Source organism: Lytechinus variegatus, chromosome 17 (assembly GCF_018143015.1).
Source record: "Lytechinus variegatus isolate NC3 chromosome 17, Lvar_3.0, whole genome shotgun sequence".
Classification (NCBI taxonomy): Eukaryota; Metazoa; Echinodermata; class Echinoidea; order Temnopleuroida; family Toxopneustidae; genus Lytechinus; species Lytechinus variegatus.
In genome coordinates, this window is record NC_054756.1 from 2744133 (window position 1) to 2767574 (window position 23442).

General features: G+C 36.8%; 1 protein-coding gene across 2 annotated transcripts; it reads left to right on the forward strand.

The window, feature by feature from the left end:
• The first annotated feature begins 534 nt into the window (after nucleotides 1-534).
• LOC121430670 (extracellular signal-regulated kinase 2-like) lies at nucleotides 535-21777 on the forward strand. 2 transcript variants are annotated; one of them, XM_041628008.1, is made up of 14 exons: nucleotides 536-701; nucleotides 3317-3415; nucleotides 4548-4577; nucleotides 5390-5480; nucleotides 6422-6552; nucleotides 7665-7834; nucleotides 9249-9446; nucleotides 10366-10500; nucleotides 10917-11022; nucleotides 12969-13224; nucleotides 14800-14904; nucleotides 15438-15544; nucleotides 17122-17298; nucleotides 20289-21777. In XM_041628008.1, exons 1-14 carry the CDS (start codon nucleotides 636-638, stop codon nucleotides 20466-20468), a joined length of 1851 nt encoding a protein of 616 aa, XP_041483942.1. In that variant the 5' UTR covers nucleotides 536-635; the 3' UTR covers nucleotides 20469-21777. The 2 variants fall into 2 exon arrangements, with proteins under 2 accessions (XP_041483943.1, XP_041483942.1); XM_041628009.1 differs by lacking the exon at nucleotides 14800-14904 and having other exon boundaries at nucleotides 535-701.
• Nucleotides 21778-23442: the final 1665 nt, after the last annotated feature.

Genomic DNA, 23442 nt, shown 5'->3' on the forward strand with positions numbered 1-23442 from the left:
AAGTCCCGGAAAAGGGCAACATGAATCCCCATATAAAAGCGCCTATCATGATCCCAACAATCGCGATCGTTAGCAGAATAGCTAACTGTTCACTGTGAAACTTATTAATGCTTCTCTGTTATTCAATTTTTATATCATATGTTTTCTCCACATTCCCCCTCTGACTGACTTTTTTTTTACCTTTTGAAAATGTTTGCCCATTCATTATTTTTAATCTCTTCCCGTTCCCCAATCCATGTGTTGAAGCGATGCGTTGCCAAGGTATTGGGTTAAACAATTTTGTGCTATCTCGCTCTCTGCGACTTCACCCAAGAATGCAATGCACCGGAAGCCGTACCACTATAAACTACTTTTGAAATTATTACGCTAACCAATCGTTTTCAAAGAAACAATGACCAAGTATTCAATTTCAGATTAGATTAGATAAAAATATTCATGAACTATTTTTACAACATTATTTGACATGGCTTTGTTATTTCAATAAAAGTAAATTATTAAATATGAGTATCTCATTATGAGATAGCGGAGGCATGGATAGTTTGTGATGCGGTTCTTGCTATAAACGAAATACTCAAGGAAATGGAAAGTATTTTGTCTTTTGCCTGATATTCAGAAAAAGAGACATTTTGAGCATCATGACTTCAGAAGTAGAAGAACATGTCCTTGCAAAATATGAAATAAAGAAGCGACTGGGAAAAGGAGTAAGTGATTATGATTAAAATAATATTTCAATGAGTGGTTGTTTATGTTTTCGGAACGAATTAGACTTGAGCGGTCAGAGAGATGTTTGTAGGCCGGTAGGTAGGGCGTGAGATAACCGCGGGCGCCGCTGAGTTTGGGACCGCGGGGCTTGTTGCACTGCAGTGAGTATCATTCATGATGATGGGAACCCAGGGAGCTCCGCTCTCGCGTGACAAGTCTAGTACATGTACATTGTGAAAGGCAAGTGGCATGCCATTATTGCCAAGCCCAAGATACAGGCTCTTGGTTTTGCTGGAAGTGGCACCAGATTTGTGCTGGAGACTTATGGATTTGCCCCAAATTTTCATATATTTTGACTTTTGAGTGCACAATATCATGAAATGTAGCAACATCTTCACATCTTCTGGTAGCCAAGTTGATTATCTATCAATTTGACATGTTTCCATGGCAGCTCACAGAGGCTCAAGCAGTCTTAGACCAAAAGCTTCAGTCTCAGTTATGTTGGTAAGGTTGTTCAGCTAGCAGCTAGCAGCTGAACTCCGTTGGCTTCGCTCACCAAATACAGAGACCGAAGTTCTAGCGTGATCTGTACAGGCGACTCAATGGCCATATGTTTATATACTAAGTTTGGATAAAACAGGGAAGTTAAGTTGTGCGACAGCCGAGGTAAGTCACAGTTTTTGTTCCTTTAACTTGATTTTTCCCCCAGTTTTTGGCAATTAATGCCAAGAGGCAATATTATTTTGCATTTGTGTCGCGTTAATTTTCAAAATTTTTATTTCATTTAAAGACAAAAATTGAAGAGCCCTGACGGGGGGATTTCGCGTTGTAAGTCCCCTAATGGTGGCTGCACGATAGCTGTCTTTACGAGGAGAAATAAATATAAAATTAAAGACTCCTCGAAACAGATGGCTGCCAGCTGTCTAAAACAGTCTAGGTCAGCATAAAGACTGAAGAATGCACATTATCAGCCACTAGCCCACACAGTATAGCATATGGGGATGGGCCAAAATGTTTGTATGCATTTCTAGACACATTTTATGAAGCATTTAAGCCTTATTATTTTTCACTATTTAGGAAATTTTATGGTAAGTTTTTAGCAATGTTTTTGACAATAATGCTGATAAAGAATATATTGAGCTAATGCTTTTTAGTAGAAATTCCCTTTTTTCCGCGTTTAACTTGTGCGTACTGGGCTGAAAAAGTGAATAAAGTAGTCCGACCATTTTTCCACCATGGTTTTGCAAGATTAAGAAAAAAAGGTAAGAACTAATTGTATCAGAGGGATATGGAGATTAAATATAGGTCTGTCATAAAATCGGTTAATGTAAGCTTTGACCAGTAGACACTCAAGGGTTCATTACCATCGTGCCTGTGGGCACTCATTCAACGAACAAGGTTATGATGCAACCTTGTTCTCAGTTACAAAAATTACCCCCAAGTTACTAATGAAAAATAAATTGCAACTGTACGGAAATTAGAATTTTTGGTCACAAAAGTGATATTTTAATGATTTTTTAAATTGTGTTGTGTTGTGTGAGTAACAGAGAACAAGGCTATATTGATCATAACCTTGTTCATAGAATGAGTGACCAGTAGGGGCACTAGTCAGAAAATAGGGATCATCCCAGAGACTGTTTCGGTTTTCAATGATTTCTCACAAGAAATCTTGGATAGCTCATTCACCTGTGTGCCGACACCAATCAAGTGTGCTAGACAATGTACACATCAGGTTTAACAACAAGATTACTGGAAGACATCAAATCGTGAAAAATAGATGGTGAACTGGGGGTGTTGAGGTCACTGAAGCTATTTTTATCACTCTCCTTTCCATTAATTGCCTTCTATGTCTTGCAGGGGTAAGTGCAAAATAAAGTAACTGTCCTCATAAAGAAGGAAAATCTTAATTTATCACGACATTGTTTGTTTTGGTTTATGAGGATATAGTTTTCTGGGACAATTCCAATCTTTGCACCAGCACCTTTACTGTTAACTTACTTGTTGGAAAATCTCTTCTTGAAAAAAATATTGATATTAGAATGCTTTGGTTAAGGAAATAATCTGTTGTCTCACGATGTGGCAAACTGAATCATGAGACAACAGATTATTTCCTTTACCGATTCTACACTACCACATTGATCAGAATCATCTGTATTATGCTTGTAGAGAAGTTAAGATCTTCTGTAATGAACACAAAAGGTAACAAGATACGCCAATGTTTTGCCAATATTTTCACAAATTGAAACCTTGGTTTTTAAAAGAAAAAATACTTTAATAGGTAATTTTATGTTGATTTGGGGGTTGAAATATACGGCTGTGCGCAAAATATGGTAATGCACAAATTATGGTCACACCAACATTGAAGTCGCAATCAAATGCAACTCTAACTTACAAATATAATTTTACTTTATTTTCAACTAATCAGAAGCTAGCATTTTGGAACTTTAGTGGCATGCCACTTTTGCTTTGTTTTTTTTTTGACAAGTTTCATCTGAAAGTTTTTTTTTGGGAACTGCAATACAAGTCATGTGTACGCCGCCATCTTACACTCTTCGTTAATTGCTACTTGTTCAATAAAATTGATGCAACGTTTTCTATCTTGATACCATTTTAGGCGTATGGCATCGTGTGGAAGGCCATTGACAGGAGAACAAGGGAGATTGTGGCTTTGAAGAAGATCTTTGACGCTTTCAGAAATCAGACAGATGCTCAGGTAAGACTTGAAAGCTAAAGGTAGTATTCAGAGACCCAGCTTGCCAATAATGACAATGGCCCGTAATTTCCTTCAGCAAGAAACTGATCCACAATGTGCTGCACTCAACCCAGGTGAGGTAAATGGGTACCGGTAGGAAGTAATTCCTTAAGAAGCTGTGTGCGCTATGAACGCCTAGCTTAGCCTGGTAATATAGGAGTGCCTTGAGCACCTAACAAGGTGGATATGTGCGCAATATAAATATCCTATATTATTATTAGTAGAGATATGTATCATATTTCAGCTCATTTGGCTCTCAATATAAATAGATGACTCTTCACCATCGTTGAATCAGGAAAGAGCACAGTAAACATAAGAAGCATACAACTTTATAAAAAAAAATTGACACTTTTGGCTTCCCATAATTTTAGCACAGAGTTAGACCATGGTCTAAGTTAAACCTGACTTCAGAATACAAGCCAGTCGGGCTGAAGTTGATTTCGGTGTCCAAAATAGCCCCTGCAGTTAGGTTTATCTTAGAAGGGTTGTTTGGAAATAAAATGTTGAAGATAACCCTAAACAGATATATTTAATCTATTTTTTATCCTAGTCATTTTGATTACTGTGAAATATGTTTAAAGCCAGAGCCATAACGAAACCATGAAAAGGACTGGGATTTAAAAAAAAAAGATGAGATTAGATGACTTGGAACAGAAGAGTCAGTGAGTTCAGAGGAATTGAGAAGCGCTTGAAGTGATGAGGACATGAAAGGTTGAGTAGAGTAGATGGGTTGAGAAGAGATAACAGCGACGAATGGATGAGCAAGTGATGACTAGATGAGCAGTGGAGAGTAATTGGGTGATGTGGAGTTTCACATTCTAGGCAGCTTGACTTTCAGTCCTCATTGGTTTACATGTATCCATCAAGTCTCTTTTAGTGCTCATAGGTCAATGGCAAGAGGTTTACTGTGTTTTGAGTTCAGTGCCCTCTCTTGTTTGATGCAAGAAGGCAGTGCCATTAGGGCTAGAGATCAATAGTACAATGTGCTTTCACAATAACTTTCACCACAAATAACTTAGATATTATTCCATTTATTTCATTTGAATTGTATATTGCTCTTAATTTTCTCCTCGCCATGTTTTTTTTTCTGCAGAGGACATTTCGAGAAATCATGTTCTTACAAGTAAGTTATTACATTTTCTTGTATGATGTTGAATGAAATAAAGTTATAAGATATGGATCCTTCAAGTCTGTTGTGGGATTTTACCATGCTTTGCCCTTACATGTAGGCCTACATGCACATTGCTGTATACAGTGTTGTTGTTTTCAATTAGCTTTTAAAATTCTTTTGACGAATTAAAAACTCATTTACTTCCCTAGATTTGTATTAACATAGTGATGTGGATGATAATGGAAATTGAATAAATTGAATTGAATACCCCAGACTGTGTTCCAAATTGCACAAGAAATGCCAATAAATGTATGTACCTTTTTACCATTATAATTTTTCAAGAATAACTGTCAGTTTTAAAGGCCCACAGTCTTGGAATATCTTGCCAGATGACCTCAAAGAAAGTAAAACTACTCGTTCTTTTAGGAGGAAATATAAATTGTATTTGCTTAAGTTTGAATATGAATAATTTAATTTTTAATTTATTGCCGTTTATGTTGTTTTAATGTTGTTAGTTTTGTGTTTGTAATGTATTATTTTGTATTATTTTTTGAAGTGGGGTAAAATCGGGGATTTACCTTGACAGGCCAATGGCCTTTTGTTTATCCCCCACATCCTCCTCACTTCATCTTTACCATTTCTTTTTATAATGTTATGTATAATGTATAATGTATAATGTATGTTGTATTTTGTATTGATTTGTATACTTGATCTTTTGATGTTTTTAAAGAGATGTGAATGAAATTGAATTGAATTTAATATTTTTTTACACAGGGTGCCACTCTATCATTTCGCATCTTATGTTTTCACTCTTTTCTTAACAGGAATTCAGTGACCACAAGAATATTGTTAAATTATTGAATGTGATGAGAGCAGAAAATGATAAAGACATCTACCTCGTGTTTGAGTATATGGGTGAGTTTGATTTGTGCGTCTTGTCAAAATTGTGTGCTGCGATATTTAGCGGAAATCAAACTATCAATGCGGTTCATTGATAGTGGCTTTCCCCATTGTTTTGTCTTTCATTACATTGAATTGTATGAATTGGAGAAGCTGCTTGCGAGGTTCACTGCAGGAAAGATGCTGCTCTGAGCAAAGTTACTTGGACAAATGCGTTTTCATGATTCTCTTGTAAAAACTACCACCTCATTAAACACTTTAGATATTATTTCATGAAAGTACTGCATTGAGAATATAACAGAAACTCCTTTATTCATTTAGTGAAAAAAAAAAATAGCAGGGATGAGTCAAAATGTTTTAAATGCTGTTTGAACAAGCGTTGAATCGAAGAATACAATTTGGTCATTTTGTCAACGGTTTGACCCTGTGAAAAAGGGAGTCTTTCCCAAAAGTTGCTTCAATTTCACATATTTAAATTCATGATTTGTCCATCAGTTGTCTGTATTTCTGTGATATTGTTAGAAAGCTTCCAAGAAAATTAGGAGTATTACGTTTTACTTGACTGAAATATTGATTTCTGGAAATTTCAGTTGATGTTAGAGTACTTTTAATGCATCAATTGTGTACATGTAGGACTTGAACAGAACAACACAGGACCAGACTCTGGCGAGGCTGTACTGTATGTAACTTTGTCATTCTTTTACCACATGTTATGCCGCTGGGTAATGCAATAATAATAAAGTCATCGAATTGTTGGCTTGTGCTTTTGTGGTTCTTTTCTTGATTTGAAAAAAAATTATGAACTTCAAGATGAAGTCTTTACACCTCTTGCTCAACCTTAGAGCCAATACAATTACTCGTTCTCATGATTTCTGTCTGCATTCCTTTTGTTATATCAAATCTTGTTTAGATATTAAAGGTTCCCATTTTGATATTTGTATCTCTTTTTTAAACAGACACTGATCTCCATGCTGTAATCAAGAAAGGAGGGATCTTAAAGGACATTCACAAACGTTATATAATGTATCAGCTTATTAACGCAACCATGTACCTACATTCTGGAAATGTGATACACAGAGATCAAAAGGTAAATAAAAACTTTACTATTTAGACTTTTCTTTCTTGTATTTGTTTACCTGTTTAGCACCAGTTGCTTTTAATTGAGGAAAAAAAAATCAGAATTTGGTGAGAATTTCTACAGGAAAGCATGTCTTTTCATATGTATAGAATTTGGAGATGATCATTTTGATTATTGGTTCAGTGAAATGAATTTATTTCTTTGTAAATAATCTGAAAGAGTTTTTTATGATTTCAATCATCCATACCATTATTTGGGTCATTTTTAATAGCACATGCTATGCAAAACACTCAATAATGTGTGTATTTTTTGTTTTTAGCTTGAATGCATATTGCATCATATTAGGCACAATGCTTTGTGAAGGTTGCCGACTTTGTTCTTACCTTTTCGATAACACAAATCAATGCCATCTTGAGTGAAGACTAAAAGAAATGCCGGTGCAAATATTGTATGTATAAATAAATAAATATATATATATATATTTTTTTTTCCCTAACTCACCCAAAATCACATTCCATCCTACAAGGTCTTGTCTCCTAAAGTAGGTAGGATTTAAAGGCGTCTTGTCTCCGGGAAAGATCGAGACTTCACTGACGTTGATGTTCACATCAACGGGACAGACGTATCCCCGTACTCCGGTACGGGCTTAGGATTGGAGCTGTGATTTTCCTCATTTCTTTTTCTGTCATCTCATCCTCGGTATCACTCATACTTGTTGTAGGTCTTTATAACATATTTTCAGTAAAAGCCCTGATTTTAAAACTGAGAGACACACCTACTTGACTTTGAATCCTAGTACATGTAGATATATCCTATAAAAAAGACATAGAAAATAAAAAAAAGAAGAAAAAGAAATATGTTTTTGAATTTTACTTTTTTCATTTATTTTTCAAAGAAAAAAAAAACGTTAAAAATGTAATATGATGGCGGAAATAGTCAAATTTGACTGGTTGCCAAATGAAAATAAGAACCCCCCTGCAAAAATTCACTGCAGAAAGATACGCGCTGTATAAGCTAAAACAACAACATCATTATGCAAAGCTCTACCAATAATGTATATAATTTCTATTTTAAAGCTTGAGTGCTATCTTCCCTTCTTTGTTTTTTTCTTCATACTACAGCCGTCGAACATCCTATTAGATACAGAATGCTTTGTGAAGGTAGCTGACTTTGGCCTTGCCCGTTCAATAACACAAATAGATGCAGTCTTGAGCGAAGACAATCCTGCGCTGACAGAGTATGTGGCAACAAGATGGTATAGAGCTCCAGAGATTCTGCTAGCTTCTAAAAGGTACCACCAGAGTCCCACATTAGCCTTTTTATTTGTTCTTTTTCAACAACCCGAGTAGGGAGTAGAGAGTGTTGGGCCTGTACTGGGTGAGCTTCACAAAGGAATTTGATTTTCAATTTGAATTCATTCCACATCTGAAATGTAACAGTACAACATGAAATAATTATTGAAAATAATTAATATGAATATCAAAACATGAATGCGGCATGGTTTATAATGATTGTATTACTCCATTATTACATCATAACAATGTGACAGAGTGCTTTACACATATAAATCTTCTTTAAAAATCAATTTTGGTCAACAGTAGATTTAGTCCCTGTTGGAATTAATCTCCTCATATTATCTTGTCGGTCCTAGTTTGGCTTGCCTTTACTCGATATATGCACCTACTCCACTCCTTGCGGATTGTACAACGTCTACTTAGCTTGTTGTATGTGAGCAAATGGGAGGCTGAATGTCAAACATTTGTACTGTTGCACACGTACCATCCATCCATAATGTACCGTTGCATGGTCAGGAACATGGTGACGTCACTATAAGAATTAGGATTCAATGCTTTGCACATTAAATGCATTAGCAATAGGGGAGACAGGGGTAAGTTGGAACATGGGGTAAGTTGAAACATTGTAATTTTCTTAAACGTTTTTAAAGTAAATTTATGCAATACTGCCCTCAATTTATTGTTATTGATACAACAACTTTTGTATTGTTAATAGCAATAAATTGAGGGCAGTATTGCAAAAATTTACTTTAAAAACGGTTGAAAATTACAATGTTTCAACTTACCCCATGTTCCAACTAACCCCGGTCTCCCCTACTTGTACGGCTTACCTGGCTAAATGAGCATTGCTGCTGCAGATCAGGTGCACTTTCTTATTTTCACAGATTAGCATTGGAAAAAAAATTGTTATTTGTATTTTCGCTGACTTCCGAGATGTTGTACAACACAAATAGCGAATTTTCTTATTCGTGCAATGGTTTGACATTTCGCACTATCCTGCACTCTGACGTCATACAAAAAGTACTGTCCTGCACTCTGACGTCAGAGTGCAGGATAGCGCGAGGTCTGGAATTATCTAGAATTTACATGTAGCTAAAATGTAGCATTTGGGGAAACTCAGTAACATGGGAGGTTGTATAAAACAAACAATACATGCATTCTTGTGCATAGAGGACCGAAATAATGAACTCTGTGCTTGACTCGCCTAATGGATATACCGCACTCAGTCCTGCGGACCTCGGTGCGGGTTATCCATTGCCTCTTCTCGCACGTCATTCATTATTTGGCACGTGCTTACGTGTATTATTTGTATACTATTGCATACATGCCTACTATTATTTAATTTGTGTACCATTCCTTTTACGTATCATTCTTGTAATAAACATCTACCTAATTTTTCTTTTCTTGAAGATACACAAAGGGAGTGGATATGTGGAGTGTCGGTTGTATACTTGGAGAGCTTATCAAAGGCAAACCAATGTTTCCTGGTACATCTACATTCAACCAGCTAGAGAGGATAATGGCCATTATCGACCCACCCAACAAGGCAGACATAGAGGCTATACAGTCAGACTATGGAGCTACGTTTGTAGACATGTCAAAACTCAGGTAAGAAGTGGGACGCCCCATCAGTTAAAATACAGCTTAAAATCAGCCTCTTTGTGTCATGAAACAAATGCTGGTGCACACTCTTCCTGTTTCATTTTTGTTTTCATTTGTTGTAACTTCTGAAGGTTTCCATGGCAAAGAGAAAGAGTATACATGTAGTGGGTTAACAATACACCATGTATTCTTTCATGGGCATATATTGGCCATTAAAGGGACCACCCAAACTCGACGTTTCAACAAGTGTGTTCTTCAGGAGAATGAGTGATCTTTTTTCAGGACCAACATATGCCCACGAAAGAATACATGTTGTACTGTGAAACCACTACACTTTTCATTTATTGTTATCATAGGTCATTAGTTATAAAGCTCTGTGCCTTGGTGTTTCTGTGTAATAATCTCACGGGTCGCAGAAAATTGCAAAATTCTGTTAACATTGGCCAAAATTCACATAAGTAGTTTCAATCATACCATGGTATCAAACCATGTTCTATGCAGATTTGGTGTGCATAGTTTCATTTCATTGCCTACACGAAAGAAAGTCCTATAATATATGCACGCTTTTGACAGATGGTGCTATATCCATGCTGTAACGGAGAGCAATAATACAATAAGTCTGCGTAGTCCATCTATTTGTACCTTGGTAAGATTGAAACAACCTTTGTGAATTCCGGCCATTATGTTTACTTCGTTTTTTTTCTTCATGCTTTGGTGGTTATGTATATTGTTTTTGTAAGTATGTCCAGACTACTATGAATGATTTTAGGGTTGAATATTCTGACAAACTGAACCTTAACTATTAGCTAAGTGTCCCACTTGGCTAACCGTAATTAACCTCAACTTTTGATCAGAGTTAGAATTAAACCTGAGTTCATAATTTGGGCCTGTTTTTTCAAACAATTTTTTTTTTCTTTCTCACCAGGCACAAGCAGTCGATAGAGGAAGTCTTACCGGGTGCTCCAGCTGATGCAATAGATTTGATAAGAAAACTATTACATTTCAACCCAGACAAGAGATTAACTGCCAAACAAGCTCTTTCACATCCATATGTAGCCAGGTAGGCATTAACACATAAAAGTGCACAGATTTTATAAATTTAAGACTTAATTTGTTTCCGCTCCTCAATTTGGTAACCATTTTCAATTTTCTATTCATTATTATAATTTTAAACATTCAAATTAGGAATATAGCATCATTGTATGATAATAGCACAGTTTGAATCCAAAATGACTATTTAATATGTATAAACTTTGAAGTTATTTGCACCGCATTACCTATTCAGAATGTGTAATGAAAAAAATGTTATTCTAAAGCAGCATCACATACCACACTGAAAAGTTATATCAACATAATGTATTGTTTCAAATGAGTTTCATGAAATGCAAACAATTTAATAATTCTACATCATATTAAGTAGTTGAAATTTGCCATTCATTATCTTATTTTTACAAAATATGTATTTTTTATTATCAGATTTAGAAATAAATCTGGTGAGATATTTCTAGACTATGATGTAGTCCCACCCCTAGACGATGATGTACAGCTCTCTGTCAATGAATACAGGTCCAAACTATATGAGGTAAGAAAAGCATCTTGAATGGTGTTGTTTTACTCCCATACCACTGGAAGCAAGGAGGAATTAAGTTGTGAAGTTACACATCATTTTGTGCAAGTTAGAAGAAAATGCTCATGAAATTATTTTCATGTACAAATCCAATGCAAATTTTTAAAAAATGTATCACTTGACATACACTTTGTCCTTCTTCCCCCCAACTGAACTCTGCTCTCTCATCTTGCATGACTTCAGTGCTTTTGAGTGGGATGCAGGTCCTGAAATATCAGCTCAATTGCCTTTTTATTTTTATACACATGTGTATATCCTCCTACACAAAAGGAATGGAAGTATTAGAGGATCCATGTGCACACAGATAATACAAAGTATTTTGATATTGGTTATCATGAAGCAGCACTTCCACTAGAATATGAACAACAACATATGTCCATCAGTCTTTTTCATGTATGGTGTTCCTAACATAAGGCTGTCATAGTAGGTTTGGAGTAATGATCACCTGCAAGTATATTTCTTTTCATTTTTGTCTCACCTGCATAGCAGAGTGAGACTATAGGCGCCGCTTTTCCGACGACGACGGCGACGGCGGCGGCGTCAACATCAAATCTTAACCTGAGGTTAAGTTTTTGAAATGACATCATAACTTAGAAAGTATATGGACCTAGTTCATGAAACTTGGCCATAAGGTTAATCAAGTATTACTGAACATCCTACTAGAGTTTCATGTCACATGACCAAGGTCAAAGGTCATTTAGAGTCAATGAACTTAGACCATGTTGGAGGAATCAACATCAAAATCTTAACCTGAGGTTAAGTTTTTGAAATGATGTCATAACTTAGAAAGTATATGGACCTAGTTCATGAAACTTGGACATAAGGTTAATCAAGTATCACTGAACATCCTGCCTGAGTTTTATGTCACATGACCAAGGTCAAAGGTCATTTAGGGTCAATGAACTTTGGCCGAATTGGGGGTATCTGTTGAATTCCCATCATAACTTTGAAAGTTTATGGATCTGATTCATGAAACTTGGACATAATAGTAATCAAGCATCACTGAACATTTTGTGTATGTTTCAGGTCTCATGATTAAGGTCAAAGGTCATTTAGGGTCAATGAACTTTGGCCGAATTGGGGGTATCTGTTGAATTTCCATCATAACTTTGACAGTTTATGGATCTGATTCATGAAACTTGGACATTAGAGTAATCAAGTATCACTTAACATCCTGTGCGCATTTCAGGTCACATGACCAAGGTCAAAGGTCAATGAACATTGGCCGAATTGGGTGTATCTGTTGAATTACCATCATAACTTTGAATGTTTATGGATCTGATTCATGAAACTTGGACATAAGAGTAATCAAGTATCACTGAACATCCTGTGCAAGTTTCAGGTCACATGATCAAGGTCAAAGGTCATGTAAGGTCAATGAACTTTGGCCATGTTGGGGTTTTTTGTTGAATAACCATCATATCTCTGTAAGTTTATTGGTCTAGTTCATAAAAAGTGGACATAATAGTAACCATGTATCACTGAACATCTTGTGCGAGTTAGAGTAGTTTTCAAAGTCAGCACTGCTGCTATATTGAAATGCGTGATGCAGGTGAGACGGCCAGAGGCATTCCACTTGTTATGATTAATATTACCCTTTTCTCTGGTGCTCACTCTCTTTATGCCATGCAGGGATACATGAGACATTGCAAGAAATTTTCAATCAATTGAGCATCAATTTTCGGTCCCCAAATCAATCATAAAGTGCATGTGATTGAAAATTTGCGCTCAACTGACTGTCAGCTTTTTGAAACAAGAGGCTTTCTATTTTCTAAATTACAAACTAATTTTATATTACAAAATCAATTTATCAATCTGCAGTTGAAATTAGCATTTGATTTAGCAAATCATTGAAAATAATTTCTTGCATCACTTCATCTCACAAATTGACCCATTTGCAGATGATGAAAGAAAAGAAAGCGAGACACCGTCAGCAACTACGGGAAGCCCAGCAAGCCCAGAGGAGAGGGAGCCAGTCATCTACCCCACCCTCAGAACAGGGTAGTCCCATGGTCAATGGGTCTTCGGCCTCGGCTCGGTCTAACCAGGCTGTCAGCAGTAGAGGGACCAGTAGACCGAGACCCCATGCAGTTGGTGCAGGAGGAGCAGCGGCCGTAACTCAAGCCCCTTCATCAACGACATATACAAATTACACAGGTATGTGAGATTCAAACATTGGATGCATGGAATTCTTTCAAACAAAGACTGATAAACCAAATTCCATGTCATACTGTGTGATTGGATTCTTTTTTGAGGACATTTGTGGTAGGATGTTTTCTCAAATTTTTTTACTTGAATATTATCAAAGATACTACAAGGGGAAGATCGGACACTTTGGCGATTTTTTGAAACGCTCCAAACGCCCGAAAAATGCTCCTGGGGAAGGGCGCCCAACAACGTTAAGTAAGTAAACCTTCTTTCCCATCCCCAACCTTCATCTAGATTCAAGGGTGTTGCATGGGAATAATTCCACCTTTATTACCCAGAAACCTCTGAAATATATTCATCTTTATTTTAAGAAACAAAAATTGAAGAAAAAATATTTAAAATGTGAAAATCGTCTATTCCTTCAACCCTTCACTATTTCTCTCATATGTTTTGTACACAACCATCTCGCAATACATAAAGGTCGAAAAGGGTCGTTACCTACTCAACGCTTTGGGGCGCTCTTTCTAAGCGTTTCATTACGCAGTCTATGTACTGTCCGATCTTCCCCTTGTAGTATCTTTGATATTATCAATTGCTTTGTGAATAGGAATATCGAAATTACAGAAGACTACTTCCCATTTAGTTCTAGGCAACAATAAAATAGGACAAGAATCACAATAACATAACATGTATCACTGGTATCCGATATGATCCTCTCTGATTTGAGTAATAAAATTGAAAGCATGTTTGATATTTCTACTTGGATAATCATTCTGAATCTCAATCAAATACCATTTACAATAGATATCAAATCTTTCTGTTCAAATCCAGTAGCATTCAGTCACATAGTGTGAGGTGCGCTTCTGTTTTATAGCAGCAGAAAATAAAGGGAGCCAACAGTATTCTTAAGGGTTTTTTGGATTGTATTCATGTATTTGTTTATTTGCATGAAACTGTCTTGCTGTACATGCAACCATTTGTGAAATTCAACATTTGCACCTCAATAAACTGCACGTTTTCAATACACTTTTCAACACGTCCTTGTGTTTCAAAAGTAGAGTAGCATTTGTTAATTCCAGCTTTTTTTTATGATAGTAGAAAACATGTTATTTTTTCAGATTGTAGAGATTGGCTTTCTAGTCCTTCTAATATGTACAGTATATGTATGTTTTGTATATACAACTTATAATATGATGCCCTGGACTGTATTTGTTGGGCAGGTGCTTTAGAAATAACTGTCCTGGTGGGTGTTTCGTAAAGCTGTTCGTAAGTTAAGAGTGACTTAAAGAACGACTGGTGATCATTTCTTACGCGCTAAACCATCACCAATGAATATATCATTTACAACAAGAAAGGATCACCAGTTGTTCTTAAAGTCGCTCTTTTCTTCGAACAGCTTTATGAAACACCCACCTGGACGGACCGTATTTGTTTGGCAGGTGCTTTAGAAATAACTGTCTTGATCGTATATTGTTGTGATGTTTCATTGTGCATTTCTATTTGTGTCTGCATGTTTTGTATATTCTTTGCTGTGATTGTATCTATGTACTGTCTCCTGATGTTGGCTTGCTGTGTGATGTGTAGCCGAGGCAAGGAAACACAGACCCCCACTGAGTTCTGCTTCAGCGAACGGACACACCCCCAACAAGCGCCTCCACCATACCTCAAGTGCCCCCATGCTGCATTCAGGTGAAACACCATCACATTGTTTGGTTCACATCATTCTTTCCCATCCCCAACCTACATCTACATTCGTTTCATTAACATTAATACCTTGGTCACATTTGCTCTACGGCAAATCGAAAACAGCCGTTTCATTTTAATGCAAACCACCTGTATGTAGCGTGTACATAAAATGTTAAAATGGCTGTTTTCGACTCGCCGCAGAGCAAATGTGAACAAGGTATAAGGAATGAGCAAAACCAAGAATTACAGACAAACATGAAAATGCTCTTTGCCAATCGTATGATAATGCATGAAGATACTTGAAGATAAATGATATGAGGCTCTCTTTGGCACATTTCCTTCTTTTGGTGTGTGCTACCTATTTCCTTCCTTTGCACCAGTGATGCAGATGTGGTCTCAGGATTTCATATAATGAACATACCAGTGAATAAAAGACGTGTATTTTGTTTAGAATTTTTTTCCCCATCAAAAGCAGATGTGTCTACCTTTGTTGAAATGTGTATGCCTTGATGTATTGATATCTTTTTGCTTCACAGGTGTAGCATTTGGTAGAACAACAGCAGACCCTCCTGCCCCAATGCAGAGGAAAAACTCAGTAAGGCAGAACCTACAGAGACAGAGGAGTCTAGAAAACATTACTGCAGTGAGTATTAAAGAAAGAAATTAAGGATTTCTTGTTCATGAGGGTCCATAAACATACTGGGTGTATCAGAAAACAGAATAACCCAACTTTCTTTCACACTTTATTCACATTCAAATGTAATCGGGGGGGGGGGGGGTTCAGGAAGCTGTTCGTAATTTAAGAGCTATTTTAAGAACGACTGGTGACCCCTTCTTACGCACTAAATCATCGCCAATGAATATATCATTGGCAACAAGAAAGGATCACCAGTCATTCTTGAAGTCGCTCTTGCGAACAGCTTTATGAAACACCCACCTGATTATGTTTTTAATGTATTAGTTTTCATTGGAACCCATGAGAATAATTCTATGTGTTGTGGAGCCCAGTTGACACAATTTCTAAGTTTTAGATTTGTATGGATTTTAAAAACTTACAAAAATAATGTAGCAAGAAAATTAATAATAATTAATAATAATAATTTTCAAATATTCAGTTAGATATTTCACTATTCAGAAAACTTGAATTGGTATTTTTAGTCTGCAATGTACCATTTTCACGTTTCAAAATGGAAATATATTTCTAAATTGAACAAAATACCATGCATGAAAACCAACATATATTACAAGAGCATCTGATCAAATCATATAAAATAATAAATTTTGCACTCATATTCATGTTAACATTAATCTTATTGTATGAATTTGGTTTCAAATTCAGAGGGAAATTGAAACGATTTAGAGTCTTATTTAGCACCTGTAATGGGTTACCAGTCACAAGTAAAGTCATTTGCAACTTTACGGACATCTTTAATAAAACTCCATGTGGGGTTGAATAACGATAAGATTCAACATTTATAAGGTGTTCATTACAAGTGGTTCTAAGTGCTGCTTATCATTAAGTTGCATTGTTCATTACAACTGGTTTTCTAAGCACTGTTTGCTATTACCCCTGCTTTAGCACTGCTTCCCTGATCAGGTGCATTCAAAACAGGGTCAAAGACTTTTTCCAGTCAGGTACCCATCTACCTCACCTTGATAGAGACTGGTAAAAATATATTTTAATTGTGCGTTCAAGGATTTGAGTGATGCTTTGGGATTTGAATCCTGGAACTTGTATTATGTTGTCCTGAGACTTAAGGCCACTGCACACCTTACGACTGTTCGCAATCCAATTTTGGAACAAATCGAATTTTGCTCATTTCTGAAAATGTGAATGGAACATATCATTTTATTGAGGTATAGGTTAATTGAAAGAATACTTATATAACCATTTTGAAAGATTGCAATGCAAGCCTTTATTTTGGAGTAAAGGCCAAATAAGTTTCAAATCGTAGCCAATCGTACGACTCCTATGATGTCGTTACGACTAGATATCAAATTCGCTTTTATTCTAAGAAGGATGATAGCATAGTCACAGGTTTGATCATAGGTATTCGTATGATGATTTAGAACATTACACAGTAAGATATTCCAAGTCTCAATGTTAGCATCAAATTCTACATTTTATTCTAAAATCGGGTCGCAGACGAATCGTAAGGTGTACAGTCGCCTTTACCACTTATACATGAAATCATCTGCTTCATGCTTTGGTCCCTACAGGGTCAGTACAATAGCAATGAGAACCAGTACCAATCATCCGGCTATGGTCAGCAACGTCCATCATCCGGTCATCACCAGCGTACCAGGTCATTCTCAGCCGGTATACGCAATAGCACCATCACAAGGGATACCAAGGGTCATCAAGGTGGGAGTCTGGCTGTGTCCAGCTCGAGACTAGTAAGTTAACCAGATTCATCATTTTCATCGATCATCATCATCATCATCATCATCATCATTATCATCATCACCATCATCACCATCATCACCATCATCATCATCATCATCTTCATCATCACCATCATCATCACCATCATCTTCATCTTAACCGCAATCATCATCATCCTCGTCATCCACTTCCTCCTCATCGTCATCATCGTCATTGTCATCATCATTGTCTTCATCATTGTCTTCATCATCATCAACACCGTTATCACCATCACCACCATCATCATCACCATAGTCATCGTCATGGTCATCATCATCAACACCGTCATCACCACCACCACCACCATCATCATCATCACCATCATCTTCACCTTTACCACCATCATCATTATTATCATTATTATTATCATCATCATCAACATCATCATCCTCATCACCATTATCATCATCATCATTTTCATCTGCACAATCATCAATCATCACTATCAATTGTAACTATCCTTCTATATCCAGATTAATTTAATATTGCAATTGAAAAAAAGAAAGGAAAGAAAATTGTATCCAGCTTGTATCTCTCAAATAGTTTCTGAATCTGAAATTGGTATTAATATCTTCATGCTCAAAATATTTTCAGTAAAAAATCCTCAATTTCTTCCTGCTTTCCTTCAGTGATAAAAAGAGACATCAGACATCCTGGTAGGTTCTGTATTATCCTGTGTGTTTTCATGTGGATGGGCTGAAGTGAAGCAAGTTCACCCTGGCTTATAATTTATTTAAATAAATATAAAGAAAAAATCAAACAAGGATAGTTCTAAAAATTCATCAACATTTTATATAAAATAAAGTCATTTCAGATTTTTTCACTAAATAGTTTTGCACAACATGGATGTTATACAAATTAGAGAGCTAATTATGTAAATGAGATCATTGAGAATACAAAAAATAGAACTTTCCTAGATTGCTGCCCCATCTCTTTTGGAATTCCCTACAAATCCAACAACTTTGAGACCTTCAAGTCTGAACAATTGACCTATTTTTTTCAATCAACTTTGTAAATAATTTGTGACATAATGTCAGAGCCCATTCATTTGAATGTTTCTTACTGATAAATGGCACTGTTCATCACTTTTTTTATGATGTCAGGAAACTCTGAGCTCCCAAATAGCTTTCCATAGTCCAAGCCATTTATAGAGCCTTACTTATCTTTAGTAGTATTTCATGAATTAGGTCTCTTGGTCCTTGCAGTGTCAGAATGTGGAATGTTAACTCCCATGAGTGTGGGTGGGTGTTGGTGCGTGTATCTTCTTCCTCAAACATCTACATGTAGGGGACAATCAACTGACACATTGAATTCTGAGGTCACACCTCCTATTCTGAGGTCACAACTCCTATAGTGGTCTGTCCTCAGTATATAAACTGTGAAAACATTTTTCAAAATCGAAACAAATACATAATGTCCACAGTTTGCCTGTGACATCTCACACACCAAGGGAGGTTGCTGTGATTAACGGTAGCAAGTTTACATTCAAACACCCATGTCCTCGTTTTGGTGTTACGATTGTAATACGCACTGCTAATGGCAAATACCAATGTGTGTGCGTTTGTGGGTGCACGGTTATGTGTGTACACTCTGTCACCATTTTCATGGGGTATCCCCTTTTATGCACACAAATTTTACCAATGTAACATAAATAGGCAATCACAGTAACAGTAATGATGAAAATGGAAATGATATGTTTTTAGAGTGATTCAGACTGTCCCTTTCCATGATATTTTGCATTAAGACTTACTTTTGGAATTAAAGTGATTGGTTAACATTGGTTTGACTTCTAAAAAATCTGAGCTAGAAGGTCACACTTGTCTTCTGTGTCTAGGATATGTTACAAAAATGAAGCCCAGAAAAAATTGTGTTAGAAAATAATTATTTAGTGCTTCAAAAATTGAAATATAAAGTGACCGGAAACACCATCTTAATTTCATCCCATACACTTATGTGTACTATTTAGGCGTCTATAAGACGCCTATTTACAAAATCGGGGTTTGCCTTGTAGTTTTAGCTTTTCATTCTCAATAATGGTTGTTTTCAGGGTTTATTAGTTCTAATACATGCACTGGTACACATGTTTCATCTTGGTTTGAGAATTTTTTAAATCGGCTGCTCACAAAGTTAAACAATACCTTTAATTTCAAGTAGTGTGAATCATATAATGGCTCTCTGAATACAACAGTGAGATGTGTCACTGTTCAAGCCTTGAGATAAACACTTGTTAATCTATATACCTCACTGAGGATCTACGTATTCAAGATTATCTGAAATCAACACAGAAAATGTATGCCATTTACTAGATAGAAAGTTTTCACACGAATAAACGGAATATATTTTCCTGGTATCGCATCGCAATTTGCTCCACATTTTTGATAGACTGCTATGCATAAATTCTTCTGTATAGCATAATTTTACATAGGACTATACATTTATACATAGTCGAGTCCTTCTCTTATGACCAAAAATGCTATTCAAATTTGTAAAGCAAAATTATTCACTTATAAATGATCTGTTCATGTACATGACTACATGTGTATAAAAAAATTATTTTTTTACAATTAAGCGAGACAAATATTTCAATTCGCAATGGTACTTCTGAATTATGAGGAGTGATGTCTTTTTGCATTCTCTGTTTGCTTTTGGGATTTATTTTCTGACTAATGTATATTAAATCAAATTTTTCTAAGATAAAGTCGAATTTCTCGTTCCACACAATTGACCAAATTATATCTACTTGTAGAAATAGTTTTAAAGTGGAGTTTCTTTGCTTGGCTCAGTCTGTCCCCTCGACAGTGTTACAACATATGGGAGAAATGATGGTTGTTGGAGCGTTCATAATATGAGGAATCCTTCACAATATTCCGGCCAAACGTACAGCTCAAATTTATTTTAGCCTACTTTTTAGAATATCCCCTGATGTTATGATGGCCATCTGTTTTTTTCTATCTCTTTCCAGGTCCCTGCACAGAGACCCATTTCAGCCCAAGAAAGCAGGACATCCCACGCCGGAGGGCGTAAGCAGTTCGGGTCCAAGAACATTAGCTCTTCGGGCGCACCTCGCTCAACATTTGGCAGCTACAGCCAGGCCCATGGTACGATATCAGCTAGCAGTTTGGCAAAGCTACAGGGAAGGTAGTCTTCTTCACAGATCCTGCACACGAGTTTCTCGACACTAGTAGTTTAACCAGCCTGCCAAAGGAAGCCCACGATTTTACTAAGCCGCATGGATGCTAGTCTTCTGTTCCTCGCCTGCGAACAGTTTTCCTGCACAAGATATTATCTGAACTACAAGGGAAGCCCACAATTTTACTAAGCCGCAGGGATGGTAGTCTTCTGCTCCTAGCCTGCGAACTGTTTCTGTGCACAGGTGATTATTCAAAAGTACAAGGGAAGCCCACAATTTTACTATGCTGCAGGGGCGGTAATCTTGCACATTATCCGTAACCTTTCACACAACACATGTGGATCATTCAGAGAGTCAAGACTACAGACTGCAATCCTCTCTTGTCTGAATCCTATCCAGTGTTGTGATACATTAGCTAGCAGATTAGCATTGTCACAGGGAAAAGGTTCTTTACATGTAGGGTACTGCCCAATTTCTGTTTCTCAGCACTCGTGGTCTGGCCACACAATGGGTATTCATCCTCAATAGCCTACAAGCTATCCAGGGTCCTGTATTACAAAGAGTTGTAATTGACTCAAATCAATCTCACATTGCAATACATCTGAATTTGTGTATGGAAGAGATTCAGATCAATCCCAATTTGAGATTGATTCAAATCGCAACTGTCAGGAAGACAGGGCCTTGGAGTTTGATGTCAGCATGCAGTATGGTCAAGCTACATGGTTGTGGTTTCCGGCAACCATGTAGCACAGGGTTTGACAAAGCAATATCTCTGCACAATTTCATGAAGCATGTCACCACTGACCAAGTTACCATTCTGCATGTAGATTAATTATTTGTATGTGCCATGCAGCTTCAGTCTGGTCAAAACCATTGGAAGGGTAGCGTTTCATGAAAGTTGTCAGCATTTCCTTTGGCAATCACCTTTATTGCAACATTCAATGATTCTTGTCAGAATAAGCCTGCTGGCTCCAACAATTTCTCTGGACAGGTGATCGGGGCGATTTTGGTCCCGGAATGCACAAAAGAATAACCTGCTTGCTCGGTGACCTCACGTTTTGTAACAAAGTTGGCGGAGTACAGCAAGCTTCCATGTATGCCGACTTAACCGAAGACAGACCCTTTAAAAAGAACCCCCCAAAATCCTTATTCACAGCAATGTTAAAGCCCATCCAGTGTTGCAGATTTTGGCAGTAGTTTATGAGAAGTAGTCCCCGAAAATAAAATATTATTTTTTGCTTGGGTCATACGCATACATGATGTAGCTCATAATTGAGTCGGTACTGACAGCTTTCATGAAACAATACCCTAATGATACCATCACACCAAGAAAACAGGCTATTGACCGAATAAAGTTATGCTGTTACCAATGGAATATTATCCGTTAGTTTGTAGTCGGTTTCGTTGCATAATTCTTGAGCATGATTTGTGCAAGCTCATAACCTAAGCCATGAAGCCCTTGGTTTATCTGCAATATTCACCAAGGTATAGAGTGACATCTGCAAAATTTTCAGTAGTCTTCAAATTTGTTACTACTTGCTGGGGGTTTTTGGCCCAAAATATTGATCAAGGACATATATACTTGAATCTAGATAATTGCAGTAAGACAACTATACACTTAACAAAAAAAGTAAGTCCCCCCTAAATCAAATTGCTGTAACTTTTGAACCGAATTAGTTTGAGATATGATATTTCATAGGTGGTTTTCTGCACTCATTAAGCAAACCGTGACGAAAAATGAAATCGATCGGTTGAGTCATGCATGAGTAATTAAAGATTGAATTAAAAATGACCATTTTTGAAAGTCACAAGAGTCGTTTTTCAGTTTGTTCAAATACAAAGTTGGGCAAAAGTTGTTTTCAGGTGAATTTTATTGTGTTATGCTGTTTTACTATCCATCATTCAACCACTTCAGACCAGATTTTGAAATGGTATGTTCATGGTTGAGTGAACACAATGTATTGCAGGGGCTGCGGAAGCGGGGGGGGGGGGGGGGGGGGGGGGGGGGCTTCAGCCCCAACTTTTTTCCAAAAGCATGTACAAAAATGTAAAAACGACCACACGATTTTGATTTTTTGCATGATCAGCCCCCCCCTCACTTTTGGCCCAGTCTCCCCCCCCCTTTGAAAACCGTTCAGCGGCCCCTGAATTGTGACGTATCATCATAGGGGTTTATGGTAGTATCCTCTACAACTTGTTAAATCATGTTAAAATTTGAAAATGTTGGTGGCTTCCCCGATTATAGGCCCCTTCCCCTATTTTAAAATTCTGGATCTACCACTGATTTGTCCATACATTCAACTGATCCTGAGAAATTGTTAGGAAAAGAATACATTTATGCAGTATAAAGAGTATTAATTCCTAAGTTTTCGATTGTGCTCGCTCAACCATGAAAATGTTTAAAATTCGGAAAGTATTTTGTGATAGAAATGATGGATGATAAAAACAACAGCAATTTAAGTCACATTTGAAACCGAATTTGCCCCCAATAATCACTATATTATCCTTTAAAATGCGTCTGTGACATTGAAAATACCAATTTTCCCACTTTGATGCGTGCTCACTCATCCATAAATAAACGAATCGATTTCATTTTTGCACAGAATTTTGCCCATAGGTTGATAAACATTACTGCCAAACGACATTGCTAAAGACAGCCTTGAAAAAAAGTTCCACCATATTGAATAAGGGGTTACTTATTCGTAAACATATGCACCCATAATGTACACAAGTCTATGAGAGAGGAAGTCCAAATTTTGAAATGAGGGTTTGTTTCATGGACGGTTTTTGTTACTTCTGCCAACAGTTATTTCATGAAACTTCGCACATTGCTTCAGAGTAACACTATCCAAAAGGTGCGCACACCAAAATAACCATTCGATGGAGCACAGAGTGGGGCCAAAGCCTTGAACTTTCTTCTCATTTGCATAATTTTCGAGTATTGTGTGCTCACTGATGCGTTAAACATCGGGATTTTCACAAAAAT